At 38.1% G+C, this 15,360-nt stretch overlaps 1 protein-coding gene across 1 annotated transcript in view; it reads left to right on the plus strand.

Moving 5' to 3' along the window:
* LRIG3 (leucine rich repeats and immunoglobulin like domains 3) overlaps positions 1-2,031 on the plus strand; it is a 43,073-nt gene extending 41,042 nt beyond the window's left edge. Inside the window, exon 19 of the mRNA XM_071733520.1 lies at positions 1,299-2,031. Within this exon, the coding sequence (XP_071589621.1) occupies positions 1,299-1,543 (245 nt within the window). The 3' untranslated portion in view covers positions 1,544-2,031. The remainder of the gene's footprint in view (positions 1-1,298) is intronic.
* The last annotated feature ends 13,329 nt before the right edge of the window (positions 2,032-15,360 follow it).

Raw genomic sequence — 15,360 nt, forward strand, 5'->3', positions numbered from 1 at the left:
CTTCATAATTATTAGCACCCTTCCCCCAAAGAGCCTATGGTTAGGTCTTGGAGGTGGTGGCTGTGAAAGATGTCTTGATAGATTTCTTGTCTTTAGTTGTGGATGAAGATGATGGCTGGAATTGTCAGTGATGTCAATTTTCAAGACAAAGTTCACAGCTTGTAATTTTTTTTTTTTTTTTTAAGATAAGATTAATTTGTAGCTTTGGTGCTGTGAGACACATCCTTTCATACTGTTTTAACAGCAAAATTGCTCTGCAGTTTGTGGACCTTGTCCAAATCCATTTTCAGTAACTTCTCAGATTACAGTTTTACTTGAAACCTTTGCTTCTAGCAACTAAGTAAAACTAAAAGTCTGGCTTTTTGGGTGCAAAATTTATTCATGACTGTAGACTCAAGTTATTAATAAAAACTGAGTTCTTAAAATTCAGCCTGTGACACATTGTCATTTGAAAATAAGTCTTTTGGGTGTCACTTATAAACTACTTGACTTACAATGGCCAAACCTTTCTTTGAAAAAAGAGAAGACACTTCTTGCAGAGGGGTTGATGCTAACACCTTCCCAGTGGGAAGAGTGACAACTGCACTAATTATTTTGTGGCTTGTAAATGCCAATAATTAGTAAAGATTCAACTGAAATCCCAAATTCTTTTTGGGTGACATCTGTTCTAACCGGTTGTGGGCAAAGAAATGAACAGGTGTGAATGGAGAATTTGGCTGGTGAAACTTCTATTATTAATGGGAGATGCTAGCCAGAAGAAGATTGGTTTAGCATTTAGATTGTACAGTGGGAGGATGCTTCATAACCCTATAAATGTTGGATTTCCTAGGTTTTTTTGGTTTTTTTATTTTTTTATTGAACTTCATGGAAGATTTCTTGTGCCATTTGTTCACTGAAAAATCAAACAGGGTGACTGTTTCTGACTTTCACATTAGAAAGTGTCTTGTTATATGTTTATAGTTTTCTCTGTGCCTGCCTTTTTTTCCCCTCACCACCGTCCCCAATGAAAAATTAGCTTGGGAGTTGTCGTGAAAACAAAAGTAGTGAAATTGTGTGTGGCTCTACATTTACTTTGGAAATGTTTTTAATGTCTCAGGTGGTGGAATCTTGCCTTATGCTTGTGATCACATGGATGTTTTCTTTTAAGGGGTAAAATAACAGTTAAGCAAAATCTAACTTTGGTGAACTTTTGCTTGTGTTGGTCCTTGGCTTATAATACACCGTACAGCACTTAGTGAGACACCAAACTGTTAACAGCAATATTTCTGTACTTAGTTACTCATTTACTTCTCTTTCAGGAACATTTGGAAAGCCTTTATGGAGGCCTCAGCTGGACTCTCTTTCAAGTTGTAGACAGCCAACAAATTGCCATCCAAAAACCTCCCATAATAATTCTCATGCCTCACTGGACTTTGATGCAGAGGCAGATGAAGATAGAAAGGAAAGGACAGTTTGTAGAGGAGAAAACAGCATTTATACTTACAAACATTCCTTTGAAAACTTTAGGACTTCAACTTTCCAATCCTGTGATTTGGATACATAGCTACTTTTGGGCTGGCCATTGATTTCTGAAACCAAAGAAATACTTGGTTACTACTACCTCAGAATGGAATTTTATTTAAAAAGGGAATAAGGAAAGGAAGAAGCGAAGAAAGAAACCATGTGATGCTATGAATTCAGAACAAATAAATGCATTTTTATTCAAATAAAGCTTAATTGCCAAAATGCTCTACATTTTTATACAGGGAAAACACTCCTTATAAAAACACTAAATTTCTAATTATTTTATAGCTTTGTTTTATGCAAATAATATCTTTTGTAAATTAATGGTGTAAATAATACAGCATATGTATTTCTATGTCAGACTTCATTTTATTGAAATGAGTAGTAATCAAATTTTGTACTGTTACTTGTACCTTTTTATAAATGGAAACTCCATGCTGTTTGCAGGTATCATGCATCTTATTTGCACATTACTTTTAATAAAACATGCTGCCATGTGGTCTCTGACCCACATTAGTGTACAAAGAATGAGAAGTGTGACTTCTGTTTGTAAATGGTGGAATATTGCATAAGTAGGTGTCTTTTGTTGGGTGCCTTTTGTTGGTTGTTTTAACTTGTATCTCTGGTGTTATGTATGTACAGCTTTTAAGGGCAGGTGGGGTCCTGCCATGACTACTGGTGGCTGCTAAGGTAGGTTGAAACTATTTTTACCAAAATAAGCATGCAAGTATCTCACTTAATGAGTTCCCACTGTCAGATGTTGTGCATATATCCTCAGTTTTCATGCACCCAAGGCTGTGGTGTGCATGCATCTGATGGAGGGAACACACAATAGATGAATAAATCCATATCAAACTATTTAATAAAAGACAAAAAAAGGCACTGGCTGTCTCTTCTCAGTAGTTTAGTGTTAAGAGTTTGCCAAATATGCATTGCATGTCCGAATCTTTGCTTTCCCATACCCTTTCTCCCTCTTTTTTTGCTTCTGCAGCTGCTTCCACACCCACCATGAGAAGGTAATCCAAGTACAAGATAATGTTTTCTTTGGTTTAACTCATGTTTCTGTTCCTAATTCAGCTGCCATTTTCTGCTTACAGACAAGATCTGTGTTTGATTCAACTGCTCAGTCCACTTGAGCAATTTTAAATTCTTGCTGGATTAAATTTGCAGTAATTAACCCAACGACTTAAAATATACAAAGTCAGAGAAGGAGGATTGCTTACTATAAAACGGTAATTAAAACTAAGTGGAAACACTCTAAAATAGTAGGCATCTGTAGGCACAGAAAACCAAAATAAAAAGCTGTGAATCTTCTTGTCATCACTGCATTAGAAAGGCAAGACTCCAAAAGTTAATATTACAGGACATCAGCGTTTTACATCTGTCTGCTTTGAAGGTGCAAAACTTCCATGGCTGCCAGTTTGCTGTTTTAAAACCAAATTAAAAGCAGCTGTTAGAGCAGACCATCACAGACATCATGGCTGAAACTAAAGCAGAAGTTTCACTGCCTGGTAGAGCTGAGCTAAGGGTGTTTTGCTGTTTGTAGCCAGAAACCTGGTACCCAGATTGCAATGCAATTTCCCTTTAATTTAGGCGCCAGTATTAGAGACAGGAAGTTAATCCATCCTAGTCACTGGTGGTCTGAGCGTAGAGAATGGATTTTGTGTGCCTTAGTTGTTCATATTGCCAGATTTTCCGACTCGTATTGTTAATTTGTCTTCATTGCTGCCAGATGTGCTGATGTGGTGACAGACATTGATATGGGTATTTGATTATAATTAAGTGCATTTTGAAAGGGATTAATTTTTCCCCGAGTTAAGCACAATGCTATAAGTCAATAAGGCAAGAAATCTTAAATTTGATTCACTTGATAACTCTGCTTTTTCTCCCCCTCCAATGACCCTATGTTTTTTTTTTTAGGGGCAGGAGAGCTGGGGGCCATGATAACATTTGTAACCAGACAAAAAAAAAAAAAAAAAAAAAAAAAAAGCTTTAAAAAATTTACTTTCTGTAGTGGGAGAAGGTTAGAAACAGTAGTAAAATATAATTTATTTCCCATACATCGTCTTCCTTAAATACTTTGTTTAGACTTGCTGAAGGAGAGAGCACAAAGATCCTAATCTTTCAAGGATCCCTGTACCCAAATAGATGCTTAGGGTCAATGACTGAATTTTAAATGCTTCCCATTGGGTTTCATTTAGCATAACAGGAATATGAGTGATAAAATTTTATTTTATGTTCTAATGTCTTTCCAGAAATGGAAATAAATGCTCCTGAGTCATCTATTCTGCCAGTATAAGTTCAGTGAGCTGATTGTGCTTAAATCCAGTGGCAATCTGTACATTACAAGATTGTACACTGCAGTGGTTTAATAGTTATTTTTAGGACTACTGATTTATCCAAACATCAGTTTTAAAGGCTTACAAGTGTTTTCTTCACAATTTTTTTACTTTTTTTTTTTTTTTTTTTTTTTTTTTCCCTATGAAGATCCAGGCATGAGAGAGCTGGTGGTTTGATATTTACACAGCTGATGGCTAAATAGTATTTTGGTACAATGGGGATGCATCCCAGACTATTAGAATGAGGAAGAAGTGTTGCTGAGTGGCAAAATAGACATTTTGAAGTTTTATGACTACCACCACCAGATATCTTGTCATGGGCTCACTTAAAACTCATAAGATGTTCTTTGAAGGCAGTGTCCTCTTGGTGTTTCACATAACAAAATGTTTTCCCCAGTAGACTCATACAGGTGTTTGCTGAAGTATAGTTTCTGCAAACCCTGAATAACATTTTAATGATTTTAGACAGTCAAACAGTTACTTGTTTACCAGAATGTCTCTGGAGCAAACATTTCCTAAGTAAATAACCTAAAGGGTGTGGGTGAGATGACACTGAGGGATGCCTGCATAGTTTCTTAACTGAAGTTACTTTTTCAAACACATAAAAGCATCAGGAATGCCTAAGTATTCACAATTCTTTACTGTAAATGGATCTTGACAGTGCTACAGTGGCAAAGAGCTAGGTCCAAAATTTCTGCTGAAGAATATTGCTTTGCTTGGAACGTTTCCAACTTGAGGACTTTATTAATAGTGTCACAAAACATTTCTGACTTGGGTCTGGGGGATCTCTTGAGCTCTTGGGTCTTACTCCTTGAAATTCTTCTAAGAAGCTTAAAACTAATAGTTAAGACTCAAGATCAATCAAACATTCACAAATTTTATACTGCAAACATTTGTGTTCTGCCAACCCTATAAGCTAAAACCACAACTGGGGATTGTGCTTTATTTCAAGTAAAAATGTAATCAGAAATTTTACTTGGAACTTGCAAGACTTCTTGTCAGAGATGTGGCACATCTCAGTGGATTATATCTTCTCTGTGAAGTCAGTTGGGTTTTTTCTAACTTTGTGTATTGTTTTGGATGTTAGTCTAGCAGCTGTGTGAATTTGTTTTATTAGGAAAAATAAGGTTGTGTGTGTGTGTATGGAGACTCAGGCTGTTTAGTGAAAGGAGGAAAGCAGGTCTAGCAAGGTGCATTTATTGGTCTTAAAGTTTCACTCAGGTGAAGAGCTTGCCCAATACCTTCTTCTATTGTATTTTAGGGAGGTGTTAAAGCAGGGAATAAAAGCCATAGTGTCTTTGCTCACTTGGGTGTGGTGAAAAGTGCTTCTCACAGCTGTTGTTCCTAAGTATTAGCGTTCAGTAGCTGTGCTGAAAGAACGTCTGTGCACATCCTATCACTTTACCCAGAGGCACAGGAGCTCTCTTCTATTTCCCATGCTGCTTTTTTGCTCTTGTAGTTCAGTACTGCTCCTATGTCCTTTGGGGACCCTCTTTGGTAGCCCACACTACTCTGTTCCCAGTGTCTTTATTTGCCCTGTCACTGTGGCTACAGAGTAGGACAAATGTCTTCAGTTCACAGAGCACAGCAACTGCAGGCACTAAGTCAGTAGTAGCAGTTGAGTGCTGGAGGAATGGAAACATGAGGAGACAGGATTACCACAGCTTCAGGAAGATTTTGGTGTCAATATGCAGAAAATGCTTGATAGAGGACTTTAGGGAAAAAAAAATATATATATATATATATATATTTGTAGTACAATAGCTTCATTCCCGTGCTCTTCACAAAACATGTATCTATTTATCTCTGCTCAGAAATGCCAAAAGCAGCTCTGCTCCAAAGAACATGTCATTTGGAGAGTTATGTCTTACTGTATCTAAGATCTTTTTTTCTCATAGACAATAAACAAGATCCATTTGTTATTCTGTGTTTGTGTTCAAGGCTAAATATTGCTGGTACAATGCATAGTTTCCCAGAGTTTTGTGGTCTTTGGATTCCACTGTGTCACAAAGTCTGTGATCAATGTGAGTCAACAATGCCATGGGACAACAGGACCTGAGAGTGAAGTTGGCAATAATTTAAGTTCACTGCTTGTAAACCAAATTTAGGTTTGTGACTTGAGTTCAGGATGTTATTTCCCACACAACAGAGAATAAACCCATAAATTACTCCAGATTATGGACTACTGATAGCACTTCAGCATGATCACTCTTTTTAGCTATCAAGTGCTTTTGTGTTATACCCACTTAGTTTAATTGTTGACTGTGGGCTGTTCACCAACAACTGCAATGCAGGAGTTTGCAATCTGAGCACCTTTATGTTCTGAAATGAATGGCGATTGATTGTAAAACCTGTGGCTTCAAAAGTGATGGCACTGGAAATTAAGACTTCACTTACTTGACAGAATAAGATGATGGACATCTTACTCCTTTCAGCACTTACTTTGTCCATGCTCATGGAGAAGCTGTGACTTATCATTTGAGTCCACTGCTGGACAATCAGAATTCAGGTATTGATTATACGTCCATTTGAAATAACATTTTGAACAGTGCTGTTCAAGAAACTACCTTTGCCACTTATCCTGGTGTCCAGTCTACTTATTTTAGTAATCTACTGAAGAAGGTTGCAAAATGGATAAAAGAGAGTGAAGATGGATAAACTGACACTGCTATCTTTAGGTTTTGTTTGTGCCTCTCTCTTCCAGTTTTTGTTGCTATAGCATGGCGAATTTGGGGCTCCAGCCTCCATTAATCAGCAAAGAGTGGCATTTCATGCTGATTTTCTTAGATGTGCCAGCACTTGACACCCATATCTTGTTCTGTGGTGTTGCTGAAGTGCTGGCATGGCTCATGGAAGGGTAGTAGTCAGAGCTACTGTAAGAGCTAGAGAGATACTCCATAGTGAATGCATGGAAGAAGGCTGGAGTTCCTGGCATACCATAAAGTGGTTTTGAACGGTCTCCTTGGTCCAAGGTAACTTGGACAGCTTTTAACATTTACTTCTTGTAACACAGTTCAATAAGCTTAGCAAGGAGTTAGAGCTGCCATTCTGCCAGCCCTTGGATGGGGCACCTGTGGTATTTTCTTCAGGACAGAGTAGAACTGAAGATACTCAGTGAGGTGCTTTGTTGATGCCTAATCCCTATATGGTAGAATTAGTACTGACAAGGAGGGAAAATTGTATATGGGGACATACACACATATTCCCCAGAAATGTTAGAGGAGGTTTTGAAACTGGTTTTCATTCTCACTCTATATGCTTAGAAATAAGCAGAAAGACACAGTCCTTCATTTGGCATGAGCTGTTTCCTCACTCTGCTCGTCACCTTTTTGCATGCAGAAAGACGTTGTCAACTGTTGCCTGACATTGCTGAAAACCAGAGAAAATTAAAAAAAACACTTGATCCACAGGTACCACACAGTAATCGTAACAAATGAAGCTTTTTTTTTTTTTTTCCAGTGGGTTTTTAACTGCTGTGGCTCACTAGCCCAGCAATGAAGAAGCTACTATTTGAGCAAGTGGTAGAAGAGTATATATAAACAAGCCAGCTCTTGTAACTGGAACTAGCTACTCTTGGCTTAAAATAAACTGTACTTGCACTGCTACCTGCTGTGGGTCTCTGTGCCAACAGCATTAAGAAAGCATCAGTGTTACAGCAGCCAACTGCCCAGAGCCTGGCTTCTGCCACACGCTGATCGTGTTCTTTATTAGCATAAACTTCTTTCTCTATTAACCTTCCCTCAGGAGAGGGGAAACACGGCCCCCCTCGTAATTAGCTTACACAGCCTTCCATGTGGGTTAAAGAATGGAAAGTGTCAGGGGCACTCACAGCAACCTCGTAGGTATTTGCTGTAAGCAGGGAAAAGTTAATCTGCTCTCAGGTTTTGGCAAAGGGACAAAAAAACCTATGTGTAAAATAGCCCTTAGAATGAATTACATTTCATGTAGCTGTGGCCACACGGTAGGCAAAGTAGTAAAATGATGGTGATGATGGAAAATATGACTAATCAGAAAGCTGTATTAGATTAATGAATAAAATTATGCTTTAATGTAAACTGAGGTTCTTAAGTGCCTCATTTAAAAAAATGTTTGTTTATTGCTCTGTAGCTTGTAACAACTTTGCTATTTCACCTTCCAGCACACTCAGTTTCGGTTTCATCTGAAATAGCATTTTCACTCAAAATAGTTTAAAAAAAAAAAAAAAAAAAAGAAATCAAAAAGAAGCCTTGTGATGCTGAACCACTGAACTCATCTTACTAAATTTCCTAACTCAGAACATCAAAAGAATTCTGAAAAAAAAGAGAAAAACTTTGATTTCTCATCTCACTTTGAAACTACTTGCTGATGAAAAATTGTTCCCATTTTTAAATTGAAATACTTGCTTTTCCATTCAGAACTGGAATACAGGGTGCAGAGCCATTTGGGTTATCATGGCAACTCAGACCAAGTGCAGACTGGTGCTGGCAGAACCGTTGATTGTTCTCTCCCCACCGCATATTTGGTAGGTCCCTGTGGATTCTCATTGCCAGCACAGCATGTTTCTTTGTTTCTTCTTAGCAGTTCTGACTCAACAACTTTCTATCATTGTAAAAAAGCAGGCTTAACGTTTTTTTTGTTTTGTCTTTTTTTCTGGTTTTTTTTTTTTGGGGGGGGGGGGGGGGGGGTTCTGATTAGAAACATGCCAGTCCCTCTAGACTTTGAGACTCAAAGGAAATCATTCCCTCCACTTTCTGTGCAATCCAAAGTGGTTTTGCTTCTGAACAAGCACAAAGCAGATTCTCTCCAGAGTTGCTGCCATGTGTGCTGCGGGCAGGGAAGTCCCCACTCTGGGCCATGCCTTGCTCCAGGAGATCTCAAACAGCACCTCAGGTTCCCAAGCTGTCCAAGTACCACCTGTCATGTATCAAGTATCATCTGTCTTGTTGAACTGAAGTGAAAACCAAAGGCTGCATCACACAGTCATGTCTCAAAGAAGGCAGCTGAGGAAAATTCTTCAAGTTTATGCTGTCTAATCAACTTTAAAAAAAAAACAACAAACCAAAACCAACTTTAAACAAAACCTGTATTGCATGATGATATTAATATTCAGCATTCCCAAATCTCATCAGTTAACTTCTCTGCTTTATTCAGCATCCTACTGTCTTGCAGAGAAAAGGTTCAAGAATCAAAGAGAAAAGCAAGTTATTGTAGGTATGGAGGCTGAGGAGAGGGATCTGAGAAAGGCATTCCTACCTCTTTTCTTCACACAGACTTTTCTAGCTCTTCAATAGTGTAGGACCTCTTTTCTCCTCACAAAACATTCTTAAGCATAAATGCAGGGATTTGTTCACATAGTTCATACAAATTACAAAGTTAGCTATTATATAAATTTGATGAGGTGTTTTTTGTTTTTTTTTTCATAATGTCTTTCACAAAGGAGTTTTGAGCCTATGTGGGCTTCTTGTTTAAGCTTCACATTTTCCTCAATTAAAAAAAAAAAAAAAAAAAAAAAAAGAAAAAGAAAAAGGTCTGCTTTTTTAGGGCCAGGTGTTTTAAATAGCTAAGTTTAAAAATGCCTGGAAAGGCTGTGTTTATTCTCCTGTCTGAAAAGTAATGGACGTTTTTTTCCTGGTTTTTTTTTCTCCCTTTTTTTGACATTTGGTGTATGTCCCTCTAGCCATACTGTTTAGTGTTTTCTGGTTGTGAACAACCATAAGTTTCTTTGAAACACTGGATTCAAAAGTGGACATTGGTTTACTCCTCTTCTTCAGATATTCTTATAGATGTTGCTGTAAATCAATTTCAGGGCATTTGGCTGCCTGACAGATGTGTCATAATAACACAGCTCAGTAAAATGTGGAATTTCTGAGGTACTGCTTGTAACATTTTCAACACTGTTGTAAATTCCCAGCCATGTCAGTGCAGGTGGAAACAAAGCCATAAATAAAGTGTGTGTGTGTGTGCATGTGTGCACGTGTGTATGGAGAGGGTCGGGAGTAGTGGCTGCATGCACTCATTCTTCCTAAAGTTTCTTAAGTGTTACACTGCTTCCATGATTTAATTCAGCTACCTGAAGCAAGTTAAAAGGAGAAATCTCTTTATTAAGATTCATTTTGATTTTAATGAAGGGATTTCTCCTTTTAATTTGCTTCAGGTAGCTTAGTAGCAAAACTGTGAGTGTTTGACTAAACTAAGAATTTTAGAGAGGGCAAAAAATGTGGAGGTGCCTTAGAGAGAACTGATGAGCTTGTTCTGCTGAACTACCAGAGAGGAACATTGGATTGTAAGAACACAGATTTTATGAATACCTCCTCCTCTGACAATCAGTGGAATTGTTACTGCTTAACAACAAAACAGTTAGCTCAGCCTAAGAACCTCTTTCTTAGCTATTATTTCAATTATAGCTAAAGAAACATGATTTGGAATAAAATATCAAGTTATGGTACTCAATAATATTTGTGGTCCACAGATACAGTCACTAACTCTGTGATCTGCACACAAAAGTAGTGATAAAAGAATATTTATTTTCACAGTTAAAGACTGTAAAATCAAATATTTCTAGCGGTAAAAATGAGCCTTTGACCTTATCAATGCCTTCATTCACTTTCTGTCCTCAGCTGCTTGGAAACAAAAACCGGAAGAGGGAGGTGGTGGAATGCCAGGAGGGGTTTAAAAGATGTGTAGAACATTGCTTCATTTTAGCTGATGGAAAGTTGGGCCTCTGGCCTCTGGTAATTGTTATGGTTTCCTCTGGATAAATAATTGGCATGTCAGGAGATGCTTCTCCCCAAATGTCCTGGAAACTCATCAAGGAGTTCCTCCATAAAAGCCATCTGGGTTTTCCTCCTCTAATCCACTTAGAAACATCTCCTGAAACCTGCTCGCTCAGAGACGTATGAATCTCAATCTGTTTTTCAGCCTACATTTAATCAGGCATTTACTCTTTGAAATAATATTTTTCAGTAGGTGAAAGTATATAGAACTACTCCAGTATTTAGATTCCAATGTTTTTATAAAGACCAAGCATGTTCTTTCTCAGCCTTTCTCCTGCTAAGCTAAAAAAGCCAGATTTTGTGCTTCACTTTGAATATGCTTTGTCCTTTCCTAAATCAATACAATATACTTTTTTTTTTTGTCATTTCTTTATTCTAAATTTATAAATCCGACCAAACATCACTGTAAATAAACAAAGGCAATAATTTGAAAAATTAGCTGTAGTTTGAATATTGAGTTAAATATTGAAAGTCTTCTACAAGAAGAACAAAGAAAGCTAATATAGATGTATCCTCTATGTCTGATTAAGGACTCTCTGTGGGGTCCACCAAACCTATAATACAGGCCCCCAAAAATCTGCAGAACTACAAGAACTGATGTATTTGGAAGAAGGAAAAAATTAATTTCTGTTGAGCAGAGGCACAGAAAGAGCACTGCCTCATTTTGAGAGAGGTCATGTTACACTGGGTGCAAGGGGGTCTTGTTTGAGTCAGTGGCAATGTTCCTACTTACATTAAAATTTTGTTAGTGTTCCAGCAGTTAAGTATAGGACTACTGAAGAGGCTAGTAACAGTGCAATGGAACACTGGGTTTAGATCTTTCTATTTAAATGATTTAATTTCTTGCTAATACAGTCAGCAATTAGTTGGCACTTACAACTAATGGAACTATATCAATTTTCTCATCATTCAGAACGTGTCATTTCTCAGAAACCTGCATTTTAATGAAAAGCAAGAGCATACTCTGACATTTCAGCTTGTCTGATTCTGTTCACACTGAATGCTAGTTGTTTAAAATGTGAATAATTTTAATTGCACTGTACCAATTTAACATTCCAGCCTTAAACCTTAAATCGTATATAATGAAGAAGGCAGTGAAAGGACTCAACTTTTTTAGCAAAGCCTCAACTTTCTCCAGAAAGTAACTAATTTAATACAGTGATATTCAGACCACTGACATGTCTGGTGTTGTTGCTTCAGTAGCTCCTGCATCTAAGTTCAAGAACAAAATATGCCATTTCAGACTATTGAGAGGTTCAGAGACCTTTCCCTCCATACAGTCAGCACCTGACTGGATAATGTATTTTATCCCTAACCTCCATGCTTCTGTTGTCCAGAAGTAAGGTATCTGTGTAACCACCCAGCCTGTCCTCAGTGATAATGGTGAGAGTAACCTCTGGTACTCCTCTGGGCCTGTCCTGCAACTGGCAGGATATTTGGCTGATCAGTCTCTCTTGCTCCATAGGGAACTTCCAAAATTACAGGGAGTGGATAGGTAAGTGCTAGATGGTAAAATTAACCTCAAAACAAGTGGCAGATGGTTGAAAATGCCCTGAAGCTAGCACCTACCATTTATAGCCTGAGAGATGAATTAGTCTCAATCTCAGTTGTGTCTGGCAGAAAAAATTCTTTTTCTCAATGTATTTTTACAGATCTGAAGTCCCTTCAAAAATTGCTTTTCGTGTTTACCTCCCTTTTGTTATCAGCTGGGAACCATATGAAAGAAATATGATCTTTTGTCCAAGTTTACAATTGCCTGAATAATAAACCTCAAGTGGAAATGGTTGCCATGCTGCCATGCTCAGATTAAATGCCTTTCTATCTCCATCTGTGTCCTGACATGAAGCTAAAGACACGCAGGTGAAAGCAGGTTACTCTTTGTAAGGTTTGTTCCTCCAGAGGGAGCTGTGCAGATGCCTGTTGAGCATTTCCCACTCCCAGGTTATTTCACCACTCAAGTCCAGTTTTGTGCACCAGATCCTTCATCTTTCTGTGTTCCTCACACTCATCATGATTTCACAAATAGGGCAGGTGGCTTTGCTCTGCAGCTGCAGGATTATTCTCTATTAGCTCAATAAGTGTTTCCCTCTTTTGGTTTATTTTTGCTTTTGTCTGTTAGTTGAAGGGTTTTGTCTTGATGTATTGTCCAGCCAGCATCATCTAAAGGGAATCAGCTTTCTCACAACAGAATGCTTTAACTTTCTTACTAATACTTCCTTATTGAAAGGGTTGTTCAAAACCCTCATCAGCTGAGCACAAAACCATCTACAGACACAAGGAATTGTACAGATTGAGAAATTTCTTTCTTGAGATTTTCTTCCTTTAATTAATTCTATCATTTCTGAAACACTTTGTGGTGTACTCTTCATGGACTCACAGGCTTCCCTTGCCAAGACAAACTTTATTAAACTGAGGATTTTATCTATACTCAGCCATTTCCCCGGGTCCTCCCAAGGATCCTCCCAGGTTCCTCCCACCAGTGTTTTCCAGGGTTTTTCCACTATTTTTCAGTAGTTTCCCACCATCCCTTTTGGTAAACAAGGTACTTCATTAGCACATTCCTTTCTTATCACCCACATTAACTTTGCCACCTCCCACAACACTTGACAAGAGCGATTTAAGGGAAACATTCTCATCTTTGCTTTGCTGGAGATGCCTGAGCCCATCAGGTCTAGAGGGTCTTTAGGAAGTACCTGTGTTTCTTTAATGACAATTCAGTGTGCTGGGTTAGAGACCTAGGGAAACATCTTGGGTTAGCAAGTGCTCCTGTGCTTTTGCTTTGCATTGCTCTTCTCACACACGTAACAGAGAGACTACTTTATCACTAATGTACATTGAGAAAGGTTGTACTTGTGTATGAGGTTCTAACAGCTGGGATTTCAGTATTAAATTGGATGGAAATACAAACTCTCTGTTTAAGCACATACTTGTGAAAACAGTTTTTATCACATATTCCTCAAAGACCTAATATATCGACTCTGATTATGAATCTGGAGAGGTGAGCCCAAAGAACATGAGGCAGTATTATATTTAACTGACTCATTATAAAATGTTTAACTCTGTAGGTATTTATTTTGTAAGTTTGAATGGAAAAATTATGCTTTATTGCTGGAAACTCTTATCACATTATACTACTACCCTGATAAATAAAAGTTAAGGCGTTTCTTAAGATACAGAATGGAAAGAGGAGATTAACAATTTCTTTGTATTTCCACAGCAAATATTGTTCCTTATGAACAACTCTTGAAAAAAATGTTGACCTTTTTGAAATAGCTGCAGACAGAAGCAATTAATTTTAGTTGCTTTTTTTCTTAAATTTGAATCTCCAATTTTAGTTCCCCTTAGTGATATTTTAAGGTGTTTCTTAACCAGTGTCTTCGGGTTTTCAGAAATATCCAAACATCATCATTCTGATACTCTAATACATCAAAAACCTGTCTGTTGTATACCAGAAACATCTACTCCTAGCACTGGTAAACTTGCACAGCAAAATGAGATTTTTCAGGTTGTGAACCTGTAGGGATATGAAAATACCTTCACTGTGTTAACATCTAAGCCTCCTTATTCAGGCCTCATTTCTTTTTTGGAAGGAATCAACCATTTTACTCATTCTGGGATGAAATTCAAATGAGTTTCTGGGGATGACTTTCTCCAAGGCTGTTCCCAGTGGTCAGCTGCAGAAGGAGCAGGACCACTGTCCTTCCCCACAGAGCTTTGTCACACACCTTCAAATCAGAGCCCAGGGTTTGCAACACAGACATGGTATCATCATGTGCCACCCTTGGCTTGATAGGATGTAACACAGTCCTTAGATAATTTCAGGGCATTGTAGGGAAACAAACAAAACAACAAAAAACCCCCAAACAACCCAGGCTTGCAGCTATTCTGTAGGGGCTGCTGCCACCAGAGTTTTCTATTGGAGCTTGTCCTGAGCAGCATGCACACAATACACAGTTTGTCACTTGATCTGGAGCCAGACATTGGTCCCTTGGGTGGATGGCTCTATGTGGTGCAAAACAAGTACTGGTATCTTGCAAATGTAATTTAGGTCCTTGGCTGAATGAATTCACAGCCTGATCTGTGTTAAAAGCTGTAACAGCATCTGTCTTCGTGTGCAGGCAGGGAAGAAGGAAGAGTAGCTCTGAGCATCTATCAGTTTGGGATTATTTGGAGTGTGTTTGTATCTGTTTCTTTCCACTAACTTATTCAACAGGCCTCTGAAGAAATTATATTATTAAATTTTATTTTTAGTAAAGCTGTTGGTTATGATCTTTTCTTCCATAGCTAAGACTTCTGTTCACATGTGAAATGAGAAAAGGGAGGGAGAAGGTTGAGAAAAATCTGTAGAAAAAAAAAGAGAGTAAAAAATAAATGTACAGAACCCAGCACATAAGCAAAGACAAAAGGAGGTTGTTTGTTATTTGTTTGTTTTTCTAATTATGAGGTTTTCTAAGAACAAGTCCAGCTACAATTGTAGCTGAAGTACTCTGAGCTGGCTTGAGCTGGAATCTGAAGTGTTAATCAATCTCCAACTCAAGGGATGGAGTTTTTCCACTGGGATTCTGTTCTACCCTGTGCAATATGTCTGCAGGATACCAGTATAGTACAGTTATGCTTGGGGAATGGTTTTCCATTTAGTTCAATCAGCACTGGATATCTCCTCATACTTTTCTCTGACTCTTGGCCAAATATGCTGGAATAGTTAATGTTTCATACTTTAGGGGGCTGTCATGGCTTATCCCCAGCAGGCTGCTAAGCACCACCCT

This window comes from Heliangelus exortis, chromosome 1 (assembly GCF_036169615.1).
Source record: "Heliangelus exortis chromosome 1, bHelExo1.hap1, whole genome shotgun sequence".
In the NCBI taxonomy this organism is placed as follows: Eukaryota; Metazoa; Chordata; class Aves; order Apodiformes; family Trochilidae; genus Heliangelus; species Heliangelus exortis.